Genomic DNA, 18,857 nt, shown 5'->3' with positions numbered 1-18,857 from the left:
CCTTACTATTGTGTATTGCTGTGATGTGATGTGACCAACTGCTTCGTGACGTACCATTATAGAGCCTTTTTTTTTGGGGGGGGGGGGGGGGGGGGGGGGAGAGACTGCTCTACTACACACTTACTGGTTAATAATTACAAGTGTCTTAGTCACTGAGCATACTTTGAAACAGATAATGACTGTGATTTACAAACTGCACTTAAATTTTTTTTCCCAAGGAGTCACCAGAGCAGCTGAATCTGAACTTTTGATTTGGTACTGACTTCAAAACAGATATTCTTTCTGATTTAACTGTCCCATTTAATCTGGGATTACACTGACTGATGTTTGAATCAGCCTTCTCTCATTGTCATGTCATATGTGTTTCCTTCCTACATTTTTTAGTATTTTGTGTCTATTAGTATTTGAACATGGATAGAGTGCTGGTGCTTACTGTGAAGCTAAAGCCTCTTTATTGTGTTCAAAATAACTGGGTCTCCACCCAGTTACAGACTGGGAATCTTTTGCATGTATTACCACTGTAGTAAAAGGTATGCTGCAGAACTACTATTATTTTAATCAATGTTAACAAAATTCAATGACTGCAGCAATACTCTTAGTATGAAAATGTCCATAGAGGTCAATTTAGAACAGGGTAGGCAACCTTTCTGATGGCGAGTGCCATTTAAAATTTCCTCAGAAGTCAGTGTGCCATATGATTGCATTAGCAATAAATTTAATAACGCTCTATATGAACAGTTACACAATATATATTACCACTTTATAGAATTATATTTGTTTGCAGATGTTGGTAGCTATCAGCACATAGTTATCAGCTATTTTGCAACAAAAAAGACACTTTTTATCCATAACAAGAACTCCATAACAGCAAATGAACTGTACAACAGAAAATACAAATGCTATTTATGGTTTCCTCACAACAATGATAAGAAAAATAAACTAAGCCAATATGGCATGTCTGTTAATACAGAGACACACATGTTAATGTGATCTTTGGTCTCCCACTCAGAGACACAGGTCTCCGAGTGTCCAGCATTCAGACAGCTACCTGAGGACTCATGTGAGAGAATATCTGCTCACACAGATATGTAGAGCCAAGTACTGTCAATAAGGCCTCTGCAATGTTCTGAAGACAGTTAAACTTGTCAGGTAGTGATGTCCAGCAGGTGAAAATGCAAGCTCCATGAACACGCACAGCTGTGGATTCCAGCTGCTTCGATGTTGCATTAACTGGCATTAACTCAGCCAGTTAATGCGAGACAAATCTAGCTGCTCATTAAAGATTTCTGGTTTGATCAGAAAATAAAACATTGGTCCAAACACCTGAAAGTCCCAAAAATGCATTGTGTCTCGAGTCTATGGATGTATCCGTGTATTTCCGTGGTGCTGATGCTGTGCTGAGAGGAAAGCTCCTGAAGCTTTTGAAGTGTCGGAATGTGGAAAGCTAACAACGTCCCTCTCACCAGTAGGCTAAGTTATTTTTAGCCAATTACAAGTTGAATCTGGTAGTTGGGGTTGTTAGCTAAGATACCGTCATTAAGAAGAGGAACAACTAATGTGTCTATGCGAGCTGATTTGCGATGTGCACCGCTGGTGCGGCCATTTATTTTTTGATGCAACTTCTCAGATTAATTCACTGCGTGTCGTGCCCAGGGCTGGACTGGGACAAAAAAACCCAGCCTGGGCATTTTGACTAAAGACCGGCCCACCAGGTATTAAAGCCATAAAGCCTTTGAATAAAAACAAATGCTGTTGTGACAGTGATGTACAATGTTGTTGGTATATGTATGATTTCTATACATTTTATGTCAGATAAAAACTTTGGTTGTAAGCTTCAGATAATTATTTAATAACAGCCAGACATTTTAAATGAGAATAAGAAAGAAAAGTATTTCTTTGTGCCCCCCTTTCCCTGTTAATGCCCTACCTGCCCCCCTGGCAGAACTTTGCTAGATCCACCCCTGCACAGTTACCAGCCATCAGCTACATAGAAAAGGATCCTGATGTTATTTGTCTCTCAGAAACAGTTCATAACTTCCCTCCAACTTATTCATGTCACCTAAAAGGTGAACCTGTTTCTCCATCACCTGTTCAGCTCTGATGATTCAGTAAGGACATCTTCTGGTTTCATCTTCATGTTTCCCTCTCACCACATATCCAAACCGACAAAATGACCAGCAGCTTTTACGGGTGTGGCTCCAGCAAACATCAGCTGATACTAGAAATTAATATTAAATAAATTCTAACAACAGCTGATCAAGCTTAAACATGCTGCTGTTGTTTAGCGCGACATCTGGCGCAAAGTGGGCGATAAACAAACAAGAGAGAAAAGCCGATCAGCTGATCATTGATCAGTTTCATGATTAAAGTAGCAACAGGAGAGGGAGGGTGGAGAATGAGAGGAGAAGAAGAGGCAGCTGTGCAGCGTAACGACAGAATAACTCCACCTTTGTGTCTTTTTCCATCCTAGCTGAAGTCCGGGACAAACTGTGTCCCTTCTCAGCTCAACACAAAACGCGTAATAATTTCTCTGAATGCGGGAGGATTCCGTCTTTTTACGGGATGTTTGGCAACTCTACTAACTAACCTTATGAATGAAATAAAGTTCACTATCAGTAACACCATAGCACCCACCCAGCTATATAGAAACTCTGTCATGCTAGCTAGTACGCAGCACAAGTTATTGTAACTGACTGTAAAAAGTTAGCACAACGAAAATAAACTCCACCTAAACTTGGTTTATATCTGACCCAGATAGACTGCAGGTCATATCTTCTTACCTGAACTGACAGTCGGACCGGCGGCTGCCTCGGGTCTGTGCTCCTCCTGCCTCCCCTCTCCCTGATCCACCTGCTGGCCTCCACCACTTGCTAATGTTACTGAATCTCTGGAAGCTCCGCCATAGCCACCACCAAACAACTGAGTTATTTTTACACACCGGCCAGCATCTGGCCAATCCACCACCTTTCGTTGTTTATACCGTTACAAAAAAAAAAAAAAAATTATCGGGCCACCGAGCAAATGCCCGGTATGCCCGATGGCTAGTCCAGCTATGGTCGTGCCATCAGTTAACCCTTCGCGTGCCAACTGTGGCACGCGTGCCTAGGGTTGCCGACCCCTGATTTAGAAACTCATCTTCCCTCAGACTTTTAGGACTGGAGGCTGAAGTTGCAAATTTTGAAGCCATCATTATAACCTTTATAAACCAACGATGTGGAGATCCAGCTTTTTTTTTTTTTTTTTAGATTAAAATCAAGGAACTTAAAAAGATCCTCTGGAAAAGTACAATTCTTAGAAAAGAGTTTAATACACTGAATCATATGAACAACAAGAAAATACATACAGAGTATAGCATGACAATTCTACATAGCAGAACAGCAAAGCGATGCGCACCCCAGGGTGAAGAGTCTTTAAGCACAAACAGCAGAGACACACACATTTGAAAGGCTTGTCCTGTGGCATTCAAAGACCTGCCTCTCGTAGAACCTGGCCCTTACAGGGCAAATAGATTGCCACACCCCTACACGCCCGCCTCGATTTATTCCTTGATCAGAGATTTTCTTTTCTTTCAAACAACCCTCAGGTAGTTATAATCGGCACTACCTGCTCCTCCACCCTAACCCTCAGCACCAGCTCCTCCCAAGGCTGTGTGCTGAGCCCTCTCCTGTATGGCCTGTACACTTATGATTGTGTGTGTACTGAACCTTATGCTCAACGCCATCAAAACTAAAGAGATGGTCACTGACTTCAGCAGGCACAGGCAGAAATGCGTTCCTCTCCACATTAATAGGGACTGTGTTCAGCAAGTGTCCACCTTCAAGTTCCTGGGGACTCACATAGCAGAGGACCTCTCATGGACCACTAACACCCTGTCAGGGCTCCTACATTGTTGACCAAATGTTTTCAGTTGGACTTTGTCACCTTTTAGTTTTTTGTACCCGTTTCCTATTTTATTGGATAATATCACCCAGCTTGAGGAGTCCAGATCCTCACTAAAACCTGGCAGCTCTGCACTCACCTTCAGGACTGAGGACATGGTGAGAACCCTCAGGAGGACCAGGGAGAGGAGCTCACCCGGCCCTGACAGCATCAGCAGTCGAGTTCTGAGAAACTATGCAGGGCAACTAGGAAGTGTGTTCCGGACTCTATTTCAACACTCAATTGACAGTCACACCATCCCCCAGCTGTGGAAACACTCCAAAGTCATCCCCATCCCCAAAAGAAACAACCTAGTCTCTAAATGATCTTCGTCCTGTGGCCCTCACTAGGGATGGGTACCGGTTCTGACATAAACGGTAGTAACCAGACCGAAAAGCAGCGCACATTTCGGTGCTTTATTTTGGTGCTTTTTTTTCTCCCCTGAGATGTGATACACTTTAGATTCTAGCCAATCATTTTACGTTTCCGAGGATAGTAGGCGGGCCCAGGTACGTACGTTCTTTTAGAGCAGAGCTACAGGTTTAAAATGCCCAAGGCGAAGCGGTCAAAGTCTGGCTGTACTTCACAGCAAAAGATACAAACTCAGCAGCCTGCAACAAGTACTTTAAGCTGATACTGTGATACTGTGCAAAGGAGATAACACCTCAAATCTGATGAAACACCTGGCGACGTATAGCGTTATTTTAAAAGCCGAGAAATGCGCCGTATTTGATAGCTTGCTGCGAGACCTCACACCGTGCACATCTACTGCGGGTGTAGTGCCCGTTATTGGACCTGGAATTAGCAACATCCCCCAAAAACCCGAAGAGGAGAGTCCTGGCCCCTAGCCCTGCCAGTGTAGCAGAAATTATGACGGATGATGATGGCAGCAGCAGCAGCCGTTCTTCTCTGAGTGTGTAGCTTAATGTTGTTTGTGTGTAATTTATGTTGAGTAGGCTAACCACTTTATTACATTAATGCATGTAACGTGAACTAGCAAACACCGTCATAGTTACATGCGGCTGTCTTCTTGTTTCATGGCAGATACTTTCTTCACCCTGGCCAAAAAGGCTAAAATGACCAAAGAAAAAGTGGAAAACACTTAAACATGAGAGGTTTTTGGACAAAGTTTGTGTTTTTTCCATTGATTAAGCACTGCTTCCAGCCAAGAGTGATACCATATATGCCCTATAGCTGCAGAAAAGGCTAACATTGTTATCTTTTTACAAAAAAACCCAGCTGAACATGAGAGGTTTTTGGACCAATTTTGTGTTCTCCATTCTTTAAGCACCGTTTTGAGCACCGTTTAAGCACCGGCACTGTTTCAAAAGTACCGGTTTGGTACTGGTATCGGATAAAACCTAAACGACACCCATCCCTAGCCCTCACCTCCCTGGTGATGAAGGCCATGGAGAAGATCATAAAACATCTAATTGTAATAGCAACTGACCCCCTGATGGACCCACTCCAATTTGCTTACTGTGCACACAGAGGTGTCGATGATGCAAAAATCTTCATCTTGGACTCCATCCACAAACATCTGGAACTCCCTGACTCCTCTGCCAGACTTCTGTTTGCTGATTTCTCATCAGTGTTCAACACTCTGCAGCTTCATATCCTGGTCACTAAACTTTCCTCCCAATTTCACTTGGATGATCAGCTAATGCTGTGGATATTGGTCTTTTTGACCAACACGACTCAGATAATTCGGGTCAACAACTCTCTTTCTGGTCCCTGTTCCACCTCCACTGGCTCCCCCAGGGCTGTGTGCTCTCCCCCCTGCTCTTCATTCTCTACACCGATGACTGCTGATTCACACAGCCCAACTGTCAACTGGTGAAATATGCTGACAACAAGGGGTGAGCGATATAAACGATATACGATAGAAACAATATAAATTTGGCCAACAATAGAGATTTTGACTATACTGCTCTATCGCGAGAGCGCATGTTGATGATGTCATCAAGCTGCGCCTGTTTTGGTCGAAAGCATCACAGCGGCTACAACCATTACAATCCGCAAATTATGCTGGGCGACAGTCATAGCAAAGAGATGAAGCACTTTTGAAATATGGGGAAAGCCAAAAACTGCGCTTTCTCCACTTCCGTAACATTGATTCATTAATGTTGAATTCTCTCGCAGCTGTTCTATTCCCATGTTTTTGCAGTATATTAATAACTAACCTTGTATTGTACTGAATAATCTCAGTTGTTCTCCTGACTGAAGTTTGGCCCGTGTATAGCATCCTGCTATGCTATTGCATTTGTCCCTAACCACCAGAATCCCTCACGTTAACTTTTATCGAGTGGAAAAAAAGTTGGCGTTCATTCTCCAGCTTCACTGTGCTAATGTTATGCTAACATAGCTGTGTCGCTAGCAATCACGTAGCACAACATTATATACCAGGTAGTCCAACTTCAGTAACCCTCCAAACGCCACTGCTGTTTAGTTTCCTGTCTTCATTTATGTTGGAAGTGGTAGCAGAGCTGTACGTTTTAATTAGTTTCAAAAATCTCTCAGTCAGAACATAGTATGTCATGTTTAGGTGGAAACTAACGAGCTAACTTCCTGTTAACTTCTAACTCCGTTAAATTTAATAAATTCTGTTTTCATGGATGCAAAATTTAATTGTAACACCTGGTAAAGCAGCAACGCTGATGATTTTATTAAAGATGAAAGAATTTAGACCGTTTTTAACTCTCAGTGTTCGTTTGACCTGGAGAGGACGGAGTTTTGGACCCAGATTACTCCGCGAAGCTCCTTACTATGGCAGCCGTAATGCTCTGACAATCCATCAAGCAGTGCGGCTTACCAAAGTTGTACTAAAACATTTTTTAACAGATTTCTGGAGAAGACCGCAGGCGGCGTTTGTGCAGGTGAAGAAATCTCTCTAATAATCGGCTATGTACCACAGGCCTTCAAGCTGGCTGTAGTTAAACCTTTACTCAAAAAGCCATCTCTAGACCCAGCAGTCTTAGCTAATTATAGGCCAATCTCCAACCTTCCTTTCATATCAAAAATCCTTGAAAGAGTAGTTGTCAAACAGCTAACTGATCATCTGCAGAGGAATGGCTTATTTGAAGAGTTTCAGTCAGGTTTCAGAGCTCATCACAGAACAGAAACAGCTTTAGTGAAGGTTACAAATGATCTTCTTATGGCCTCTGACAGTGGACTCATCTCTGTGCTTGTCCTGCTAGACCTTAGTGCAGCGTTTGATACTGTTGACCATAATATCCTATTAGAACGATTAGAACATGCTGTAGATATTACAGGTACTGTGCTGCAGTTGTTTGTATCATATCTATCTAATAGACTCCAATTTGTACATGTAAATGGAGAGTCCTCTTCACACACTGAGGTTAATTATGGAGTTCCACAGGGTTCAGTGCTAGGACCAATTCTGTTTACACTATACATGCTTCCCCTAGGCAGCATCATTAGAAGACATAGCATACATTTTCACTGCTATGCAGATGACACCCAGCTCTATCTATCTATGAAGACAGATAACACACACCAATTAGTTAAACTACAGGAATGTCTTAAAGACATAAAGACCTGGATGGCCGCTAACTTTCTACTTCTTAATTCAGACAAAACTGAGGTTATTGTACTCGGCCCTGAAAATCTTAGAAATATGGTATCTAACCAGAGTCTTACTCTGGATGGCATTACCTTGACCTCCAGTAACGCTGTGAGGAACCTTGGAGTCATTTTTGACCAGGATATGTCCTTCAACGCACATATTAAACAAATATGTAAGACTACTTTCTTCCATTTGCGCAACATCTCTAAAGTTAGAAATATCCTGTCTCAGAGTGATGCTGAAAAACTAGTTCATGCATTTATTACTTCCAGGCTGGACTACTGTAATTCATTATTATCAGGATGTCCAAAAAACTCGCTGAAAAGCCTTCAGCTAATCCAAAATGCTGCAGCAAGAGTACTGACAGGGACTAGAAAGAGAGAGCATATTTCTCCTGTTTTGGCTTCCTGTTAAATCCAGAATTGAATTCAAAATCCTGCTCCTTACATAAAAGGTCTTAAATAACCAGGCCCCATCTTATCTTAATGACCTTGTAGTACCATATCACCCTATTACAGCACTTCGCTCTCGCACTGCAGGCCTACTTGTTGTTCCTAGAGTATTTAAAAGTAGAATGGGAGGGAGAGCCTTCAGTTTTCAGGCCCCTCTTCTGTGGAACCAGCTTCCAGTTTGGATTCGGGAGACAGACACTATCTCTACTTTCAAGATTAGACTTAAAACTTTCCTTTTTGCTAAAGCATATAATTAGGGCTGGACCAGGTGACCCTGGATCCTCCCTTAGTTATGCTGCAATAGACGTAGGCTGCCGGGGATTCCCATGATGCATTGAGTTTTTCCTTTCCAGTCACCTTTCTCACTCACTATGTGTTAATAGACCTCTCTGCATTGAATCATATCTGTTATTAACCTCTGTCTCTCTTCCACAGCATGTCTTTTATCCTGTCTTCCTTCTCTCACCCCAACCGGTCGCAGCAGATTGCCCCGCCCCTCCCTGAGCCTGGTTCTGCCGGAGGTTTCTTCCTGTTAAAAGGGAGTTTTTCCTTCCCACTGTCGCCAAAGTGCTTGCTCATAGGGGGTCATATGATTGTTGGGTTTTTCTCTGTATCTATGAAGCGTCTTGAGGCGACTTTTGTTGTGATTTGGCGCTATATAAATAAAATTGAATCGAATTTAGTGAGAAAATAATAATACCAATGTTTGAAAAAGGTAGATTGCATGGCTTGGTGCTTGATTTTATAAATTTCTGACAGTGGGACTAAATGCAACATCAAGATTCAATCATTAAGTGGCGTGGCACAACATTTTTGTCCATACAGCATATATTTACGCATTAAGATTGTTTTAGCCAAGTAATACAGGAAGACAGTGTTGTTAAATTATATTTTGGGAATCCTCTTTAGGTGTCAGCACTAGTGCTGCTCAGCTGATTTTGTAAAAAATTCTCTTCTGAAAATGGACCTGAGCTTTAGCACCAAAATTTTCTGGTTACATTTGGTGAAAGACTGTTTTGGGTTAAAATACACCTGTTTCTGAAGTTAGCCACACGTCAAAGTTTCTTGGATATCTAGATATGACCAGTCCAAGTTGAACTACAAACACCACCAAGTGTGGTTCAATTTCTTACTCTTAAAACCTCCAAATTATTATCCAAAATATACAGAATGCTTTCTAAAACAGATGAATCAATATCACTTCCTATTGCAAAATGGGAAGCGGCTTTATCAGTTAACTTAGACCAAAACTTCTGGTCTCAGATTTGCTTAAAAACCTTTCATCTAATTAGAAATCCCAGTCTTCAATTAATTCAATACAAAATACTACATAGAGTGCACTATACAGGTCATCGGATGTTCAATATGGGCTTTACGTCTACCAACAACTGCTCACACTGTCAAACCAATACACCGGACAATTATATCCACGCTCTTTGGTTCTGTCCACCAGTTCAGAAGTTTTGGCGCGAGATATTTGAAGACTTATCAAAGTGTCTGAAATGTAAAATTCCAACTTCCCCTTTAGTGTGTTTGTTGGGCAGCTTAGATAATGTCACTACAGATAAGAATATAGCCCATATGGTTTTCACTGCCCTATGCATAGCCAAGAAAACAGTCCTCATGAACTGGAAAAATAAAAATAATCTTAATTCTAACCAATATAGAAATTATCTATTAGATTACATTAGTCTCGATACAGCCTCTGCCACCACATCAGATCAATTGCTCTGGGCTCCTTTGATTAGCTCCATCACCTAGTGGGGGTGGGGGGGTCATAGTTTGGTCCCACCTTCGCTGTTGTGATTGGTGTGGGGGTAGGGACAGGCTTAGGGCGTCGGGGGGTTCCCCGGGAGCATCTTTCTTGGGGGGCTCAACCCGGGGTAGCGGTCATGGCCTATTAGGAGCTCTGTTGGCTCTTAGGTGACGGTTTCCTCGTGGCTGCGTGCAGCGGGGCTAGGGGAGGGTCTGTGCTGACGGATGTGGGTTACTGACCTGGTAGCCTGGCTGCCCCTGGGTGGGTCCGGGACAGGTGTGAGGTTCTGGGGGCGCTCCGTCTCTGGGCTGGGGCCCTGGCTGGGCCTCGGGGGCTTGGGTCCTGGTTGGTATGTTCCTGGGGTTGTGGGCGGGTGGGTGTATGGGGGCCAGGGTGCCGCCGGTGCATCGAGCCACCTGGGGGGCTCTTCAACTGGTGGTGGTGGGGGGGGGGGGGTTGTTACACCTTGCAGGAGCTCTCCTCTCTTCAGGAACTCACTCTGCAGGAGGGGGAGATACAGGAGAGGTGGAGGAAGATCTCAGCCTGGGCGTCTATTGTCTTGTGTAGTCTGGAAGATGAGTGGATGACGGGGTGGGTGCAGTTTTCTCTGTGGTGGGGTCAGGTGGGCTGTCCCGGGCTCTGTGAGGCCGGGGCCCCCTTTCCCTGGCGGGTTGCGGAGTATGGGGGCGCCTACTGGGGTCAGCGGGGGAGCTGGCCCCAGGGAGGGGTCACTTGCCCCTCCCTTCCTTCCCTCCCCATCTCCAGCTGCCTCCCTCTTCCCGCTCCACCACAATCACCCACACATGCAGGGCCTTGGGGTAAAGGTGTGTCACCAGGGTGCAGGGGAGGCATCCCCCCCTCTGTCCCCTTCTGGCTTCTTGTGCCTCAATTTTATCTCACAACTTAGACATTCACATTACTCGCACTCTCATAACACATACATATAGGATTTTGGGGGTGGGCACGCTACATGGACTCCAAAAGACCATCAGGGTGTACACCTCACCCCTGGCGTCGTTGCCCACCTCTCAATTTTAAATACACGTAGACACTGAGGGCTATCAAGAGGGGCTGTGCGCTTACCTGCTGCTCTCTGGCAGGTAGCTCCACGCCCTCCTGGGTTTTAAATGCACCTTAGAACACACATGCATCAACACTACATATGAGCGGGCGGAGGGAGGTTTTGGAGTCTTCTCACACCCCCGTTCTCTGCGACCTGCTGGAGCGGGGGGCCAGGAGGAGGAGTTGGCCGTCCGACTGGGGTCTGGAGTGTGGGCCTCCCTGCTGCTGTGGAGTCGGGGCGGTCTGCTTCTCCCCACCGCAGGGAAAAGGGTAACACCACGTGGGTCTGGGTGCAAGGTACCTAGAGTACGCTTGGGGAGTGTGATTGTGTGTACAGTGTCTCTCTATGTCTGTCTCCACGTTGGTTGAGTGTTGAGTAATTGCATATGAGAGCATGAGGGTGGGAATGGATGTTTGTATCTGTGTGTGCCTGTATGTCTGTGTTACTGGGCATTACCTTGGCCTCCAGTAACACTGTGAGGAACCTTGGAGTCATTTTTGACCAGGATATGTCCTTCAACGCACATATTAAACAAATATGTAAGACTGCGTTCTTCCATTTGCGCAACATCTCTAAAATTAGAAATATCCTGTCTCAGAGTGACGCTGAAAAACTAGTTCATGCATTTATTACTTCCAGGCTAGACTACTGCAATTCATTATTATCAGGATGTCCAAAAAACTCACTGAAAAGCCTTCAGTTAATCCAAAATGCTGCAGCAAGAGTACTGACAGGGACTAGAAAGAGAGAGCATATTTCTCCTGTTTTGGCTTCCCTTCATTGGCTTCCTGTTAAATCCAGAATTGAATTCAAAATCCTGCTCCTCACATACAAGGTCTTAAATAATCAGCCCCCATCTTATCTTAATGACCTTGTAGTACCATATTACCCTATTAGAGCACTTCGCTCTCGCTCTGCAGGCCTACTTGTTGTTCCTAGAGTATTTAAAAGTAGAATGGGAGGGAGAGCCTTCAGTTTTCAGGCCCCTCTTCTGTGGAACCAGCTTCCAGTTTGGATTCAGGAGACAGACACTATCTCTACTTTTAAGATTAGGCTTAAAACCTTCCTTTTTGCTAAAGCATATAGTTAGGGCTGGACCAGGTGACCCTGAATCCTCCCTTAGTTATGCTGCAATAGATGTAGGCTGCCGGGGGATTCCCATGATGCATTGAGTTTTTCCTTTCCAGTCACCTTTCTCACTCACTATGTATTAACAGACCTCTCTGTATTGAATCGTATCTGTTATTAATCTCTGTCTCTCTTCCACAGCATGTCTTTATCCTGTCTTCCTTCTCTCACCCCAACCGGTCGCAGCAGATGGCCGCCCCTCCCTGAGCCTGGTTCTGCCGGAGGTTTCTTCCTGTTAAAAGGGAGTTTTTCCTTCCCACTGTCGCCAAAGTGCTTGCTCATAGGGGGTCATATGATTGTTGGGCTTTTCTCTGTATCTATGAAGCGCCTTGAGGCGACATTTGTTGTGATTTGGCGCTATATAAATAAAATTGAATTGAATTGAATTGAATATGTCAGGTTGGGTATCAGATGCCACTGGGGACATCTCAGGCCCTCTAAGGTATGGAGGCCTATCTCCCCCCACCACTTCCCCTGCCAGTGGCAGACGCCCTCAGACATCGGTGCGTTGGTGGTTCTTTGTGTCCAGGGATGGGCGCCCAGGTACACACCGGCTCACTCCTTGGTGACTGCTTATCGGGGCCTGGAGCCTGGGGCTCGCTCGGGCCACTTTGGGGGTGGGGTGCCCTCGGCCTCTCGGCCTGGGGCTCGGTCACTCTGGCGCAGCTGGCTGCCGACGGAGCTCACGGGCATGTCACTGCAACCCCCCCTGGCTTCTGCTCCGCGGCTGCTGAGTGACCCCTCATCTGGGACTCTCCTCAGCTCTTTCTGGGATAGTGGCGCAGCTGCCCCTCTGTTGGTCTTCCTTGGTCTCTTGTGTTCTGGGGGCCTCTGGATGTCTGGAGTTTTGATCTCCTCCATACCTGCTTCATGCCCTGGTGGACGGGGCTGTGGCTCCCCACACCCTCTAGCAGATCATTCAATTAAGGAACCTTTTAAAAACAAGCGCGTCCATGCTCACAGGTGTACACACGGGTGCTCACACACACAAACTACACCCTTTTTGGCTCCTACCTCAAAGCACACTGTGCGCTGTCGATCTTACGTGCTGCACAATAATGTTTAATATTTAGTATTTACTGTTATATTCCCATATATCATTGTGATGTTGTTTATTGTATTGCTCTCGTTTTCTTCTGCTTGTTTTCTTTTTTCTTTCTCAACAGGTGATCCAGGTGATTGATATATGTATTTTTTTTTGTCTGCGTATTTAGTTGGTTTTTTGCCCTTTATCCCCGTCCCTCTTCTCCGCTGTTTTTTCCCCCTCTTCCTTTCTCCCTTTTCTTTTCCTCATTCAAGTCTGTCCCGTATCTATCAAGTGAAAATAAAAAAATTAATAAAATAAAATAAACAATAAAAGCTGGGATGGTCAATTTGGTAAAGTAAATCCAATGGGCATCTTTCTTCGCCTTTAGACAATAATTCTGATGGCAAAAGACGGGACAGGCAAAAAAAAAAAAAAGATATGACCAGTCCAGTATGAGCTATTGTCTGAAAAGGGGGACAGCCAATAACCTCTTGTGGTTGTAGTTCAGATAATGTGTTAACGCTGGATTTTAAAAAGATTGACTGATTGAAATATTCATCGCTAATACTTTAACGTGTGCCCTCAGGTAAACCACCGATAAGGCTGGTGAACGGCACTGACCGATGTTCTGGTCGAGTGGAGATTCTGCATGACGGCCAGTGGGGAACAGTGTGTGATGATGAATGGGACTTCAGAAATGCTGAGGTGGTGTGCAGAGCCATGGACTGTGGAACACCTCAGAGAGTTAAACCTGGTGCCTTCTTTGGTGAAGGCCAAGGAAAGATCTGGCTTGATGATGTCAACTGTTTGGGTAATGAGACGTCCCTTGGACAATGCAGGCATCGATTATTTGGAGAAAATAACTGTGGTCACGGTGAAGATGCAGGAGTGATTTGTTCAGGTAAAAACTATAGATGTTTCATTTAATACAGTGTTGTTGTTTTTTTACATTTACGACGCAAGTGAGAATATCATATGGATTTCAATTAATACAGTTTATGGCACCAACTAACTATTGCTTTTCTCTGTTTTTAAGCCATTCGACTAACCAATGGGACTGACGTGTGCTCAGGAATAGTGGAGGTCCATCGTGGTGAACACTGGTCACCAGCATTTAATGTTAACTGGGGAATGAATGAAGCTACAGTGGTGTGCAGAGAGATAAACTGTGGAGAGCCTGTCAAGATCTCAGAGTCATTTGGTCAAGGTGGAGATCTGAAAGGATATGAGATCCACTGTAATGGTAAAGAGAGCTCTCTCAGACAGTGCACATTTAGAGACTTTACCGGCTATGCCTCTGTGGTGTGCTCAGGTAAGACTATGCCAAATAAATACTAGGGTTTAAAAAAAGTAAATGCATCCTGGATATTCATAACTAAGAGACCAATGATTTTGGTGTATAAGCACACAAAAGATTTAGCCTGGATTGTATATCTCATGAGTTCATGTTAAGATGGTTAACATCATGCTCAAGGATAAGAAGTAAGTATCGTAACTTTAAAAGCAATGAAGTCAATAAAGCAAAGTCATTAAATAAATTAATAATAACTATAATATAAGCAGCCTCGCTATATGTGTTGCAGACCCAACGTTTTAAGCATTAAGTCACAGCTTTACTTTCTTCTTCCACCTTAGTGATTTGCTCTTAATTAATATTACATATCATAAAACCCGTTCTTTAAACAGGTCAAAATGACTGTTGGGAAACTGTGATATGGCAATTATTTAATGCCTGGTCACAGAGTTATTTCACTATTAAAATTACCAGCATTTAGCAAACACAACTTTAATGTGAGATAGCAGATAAATATTGACCACTTACAATGTTAAATTCTATTTCATTTGACAATGTACTAATATCAGCCAGCGAGGGTAATACAACCCCTTCGCTTTAACTACTTTATTATCAACGTAAAAATTGATAATAAAGTAGTTTCCGTAAAAACGGAAAAATTGTGAAGCGGAAAGAGAAAAAACATGTAAATGTCTACATCAATCAATCTAGGCTTAATTTCAAGTAGACTGATTATAGAATTCTGCAGACCACTTTGAGTGATAAGCATGTTGAAATTAACTCAATCAAAAGTAGGTAATTTTTTGCTACTACACAAAACATAAAATAAAGAGCAAAAAAAAAAGGACAGTTTCTGTTTAGGCCAAAACTCAGCCACACATTAAGTCATGAGCTCGTATTCACGAACCAGTAGAGTTACAGTGAAACTTTGTCAACACACTGTTAAATTCTTTTTTTCCTTCCTGACTTACTTGGTAGGATTTTTGATATATTGATGGGGGAACACAGGAGTCCCTTTATATATGTGCACATTTATACTAACCACCACCATTAAGTTTAACGAAATTTAAAAGAAAAAGGGGGAAAGGCGCCACATAACAGACATGGCCTTATCCTTTTTAATAGACAAAATATTAAAGTTAATTTAATTTTTCATTTACAAATTAAAAATTTGAGAATGGAAAGAAAAAACCTTGATATCAATATTAATGTTGTAGTAGAGCAGTTCAGGGGGCCGACCTGGGGATCGACAGCACCATAGTCCTAAACAGAGTAGTTCCAGAGGCTGACTGCATAGAAGACCGCGGGGACAGAACAGGTCCGGAGGCCGGCCACGTGGACGGTGAAAGAGCAGGTCCGGAGGACAGCCGTGTGGACGTCGCCAGGGATTGTGGTAAAATTGGTACGGAAGCTGACCGTGAGGAAAGAAGCTGGACGTGGCTTAGTGGGTGCAAGACCAGACATAGGAGCTGGACTAGATGGTGGTGTGGCAGCCACAGGCAAAAGAGCAGACGGTTGCACCAGTGGGGGTGTGGCAGCAGCAGGCATGCATGTTGTGGCGCTGCAGGTGGCGGCATGGAAGCCGCAGGTGACTGCGCTGCAGGTGACGTCATGGAAGCTGCAAATGGTGGAGCAGGCGATGGATGTACGGCAGGGGTGTCCAAACCTTTTTCACTGAGGGCCACATACATAAAAATATAGGAGGGGCTGGGCCACTTACTAGAAATTAGGTATATAGCCTCAACTTTAGTGTGTTAAAGTTAGAAAAATCACTTAAAAGTATATGATATAATATAATATAATTAAAGACAAAACTGCCTTCACCACATCTTTCCATAAATGGATCTTTATTGATCTATTCAGAAAAAGCTTTGGTAGCTCATTCTCAGAACAGCAGCCTCAGATTTCTTCTTAGACAGAAGATTTACAGTGCAGAGAAAAAACAATAAAGGGGAAAATGGGACTGGTAAATTTCAAGCTTCTTATTTAAGTTATTAGGCTTAGCAACACACCTATAAACGTTCGTTTGAAACGGTTATCAACATTAACAGACTGAACTAACAGGAGTTCATATAATTTTAGTAAATCCGGCCATCCAGCTGCGGTGCTGATCGTACACTACTCGTGCCAAAAATCCGGAAAATGTCACTTGATCAAGGAGCAGATCTGCATCTGATGAGATCAGCTAACTTTGCGTGTGTGCGCGTTGTGCACAGCGGTGTGTACTCTGTGTGTTAACAAGAAAATTGCATATAAGAAGGTGGTGCACAAAAGCAGGGTAGTGACAGAATTGTTGCGCACTATTGATATTTGTAGCATGTGTACCTGCACATGCATGCTTATTAACACACGGGTACTGTGGAATATGTTTTTTACTCACCTAAAGTGCTCATGCTATCGTCCACTCTCCGCAAAAAAATTAGCAGCTGTGCGGTGTCTGTGGTACGGAGCCCCCATGGGAGAAAAAAAATTAAGACAGACTTTCGCGAGGTATAAATACACAAACAATACACATATGCTTTCAATTGTGTAATTTAAGTGATCTAGGTAGCTCTGTCCAGAAATGTTAGAAATGTGTTTTGGAGTTTGTACGTGCTTTGTAATTTGTACGTGCTTTTTGGAGTTCGTACGTGCTTTGTCTCTAGGGCCACCGTATATATTTATATATAAAAATATATAAATAAAACCACGTTTTTTTACATTAATAATTCCTTTTGTGCATAATTTTATATTGTTGTTAATAATAAATTAATTAAAGCAACATGACCGTGACTTTAACGAGGCAGTGTTTTATGAGGTCTCCATCTGAAAAAGGCTTGCCATGTCTTGCGATGAGTTGGGCGACCTCATAGCTGGCTAATGTAGCCTTTTCCTGGACCTTTTGAGCACGAAAAAAATACTGTTGCTGACCCTGCAGGATAGCTACCATTTGCTTTAATTTCTGTTCTCTCTTAGCACCAGTGTAGGATGCATAGGCCTGATGTTTGGTTTCATAATGATGTCGTACATTATACTCTTTCATAACTGCCACAGTTTCTATGCAGATCAAACAGACACACTTCCCCTTGAATTCTTTGAAGATATATTCACTCTCCCACTATGTCTGAAATTTTCTGCACTCACTTTCTACCTTTTGCTTCTTTGGTTCTGCCATGTTTAGTAACTTGGGGTAAATTTCTTCTGTGATTGTCCTTTTAGTGGAGCAGCTGCCTTGATCAACAGTAGCTCCCCCTGGTGTTAAAACTAAGAAGTGCAATACACTCAAGCAAAAGTTGAATTAAGAAGATGCTATTTATAAAATTACTTGCGGGCCAATTTGGACACCCCTGATGTACAGGCTCTCCTGAGCCTCCAGCGGGAACAGGTGTCGACTGAGCAGGTGACTCACTCTGAAGTGCTCTCCTCCGGGAAACAGGAACCAGGTGCTGGTCCTGGCCGAACACCAGCCTTCCCTACCCAAGGAACAGATAGCGATGGAGTGACGAACTAGCTTTTGGCTGCCCTTACCGTGGGAACCGGCTAGCAGGAGCTAGCTGGACCTCTGCCCACCTAAGGAACTGAAACAGGTGCAGGAGTCAGTAGGGTCACAGCTGCTCTCCGCCTCAGAACCGGTACAGGCGCAAGCACAGGCAGGTTGTCCGCCATCACCACCCGAGGAGCTGATATGGGTGCAGGGACCAATGGAGCCTCCGTCAGCCTGGGGACTAAAGCAGGGACCAGCTGGGCCTTAGCCACCCTAACCTGAGGAGCTGGTACGTGTGCAGGGGAAAGCCGGGCCCGAGCAGCCCTGGGAACAGATGGCAGAGACGGCTCACCAGAGCCTCCAGCTGGAATAGAAGAAAGAATCTCCCGGGGTCAAGAGTAACTGGAGACGTCCAGCTCAGTCTCCGGGTTAGGCCCAGGCAGAGTCAGAGTCACTGGGAAAACAAGGTTAATGGTGCCAAACACAGTTTCAAAAAATATATACTTAGGGCTGGTTGTACTTAGAAAATCTGCTCTCCAGGTTAGAACTAGCAGTCTTGGGAGAGGTTAGCTCAGGAAAGCTGAACATAGTCTTCTGTCACCTGGCACATTAGTGAGCCCTGAGACGCAAACCTCACTGAGGTTTGTGCCTGTCCTGTCCAAAATTACAAAATTACTCTCAGAAACTTGAACTCAGAAGAAACTCAGAAGCTTGGAAACACAGGAATCCCTGAAATTACAGTCACTCTCAGAAACCCTAATCCTCCAGTGCAGATTTTACAAATTGTCCAGCACTGTTCAACCCAGGTGTGCATAACGCTGTTTCAGGCAGCTGGCTTAGCAACACCAGAGACTTCAGATGACAGAAGAGGCGGAGTCACAAAACAGTCACTAGGAGGAGTATAATGGCTAGCAGGTTCTGAACTAGGAGCAATACAGTCCAAGGAAGAGACAATGTAGCTATCAGTCTCCAAATTATTGTGCTTAGAAAAGTGGACTGTCACGAGGGAGAGTAACAGCCTCCTCCCTTTAAGTCAGCATCAGATGAAAAATTCACAGTCTCGATTGCTTCCACTGACATATCAGATGACTTAAAACTAGTGTTCAACGATGAGGGAATGTTATGCATTTGGCACAGGAAGTGCAGGCTCAGAAGAAAAAATTGTCTTTG

At 43.9% G+C, this 18,857-nt stretch overlaps 1 protein-coding gene and 2 long non-coding RNA genes across 5 annotated transcripts in view; all 3 read left to right on the top strand.

The window, feature by feature from the left end:
- LOC146501531 (uncharacterized) lies at window positions 1-9,562 on the top strand. Its single transcript, XR_014869189.1, has 2 exons — window positions 1-1,017; window positions 2,401-9,562. It is a non-coding gene; the product is annotated as an uncharacterized LOC146501531 (long non-coding RNA).
- The window catches only part of LOC146501529 (scavenger receptor cysteine-rich domain-containing protein DMBT1-like), a 47,260-nt gene that overhangs the window by 17,003 nt on the left and 11,400 nt on the right, over window positions 1-18,857 (top strand). For all 3 annotated transcript variants that reach the window (XM_085132102.1, XM_085132101.1, XM_085132100.1), the window contains 2 exons: window positions 13,517-13,831; window positions 13,967-14,242. In XM_085132102.1, coding sequence (XP_084988228.1) covers window positions 13,517-13,831; window positions 13,967-14,242 — 591 coding nt within the window. The remainder of the gene's footprint in view (window positions 1-13,516; window positions 13,832-13,966; window positions 14,243-18,857) is intronic.
- LOC146501530 (uncharacterized) lies at window positions 10,165-12,796 on the top strand. Its single transcript, XR_014869190.1, has 2 exons — window positions 10,165-10,900; window positions 11,095-12,796. It is a non-coding gene; the product is annotated as an uncharacterized LOC146501530 (long non-coding RNA).

The sequence above is a fragment of the Neolamprologus multifasciatus genome, chromosome 15 (genome assembly GCF_963576455.1).
Source record: "Neolamprologus multifasciatus chromosome 15, fNeoMul1.2, whole genome shotgun sequence".
Classification (NCBI taxonomy): Eukaryota; Metazoa; Chordata; class Actinopteri; order Cichliformes; family Cichlidae; genus Neolamprologus; species Neolamprologus multifasciatus.
The sequence above is the reverse complement of the archived record's forward strand: the minus strand, read 5'-3'. Positions and strand labels throughout refer to the sequence as shown.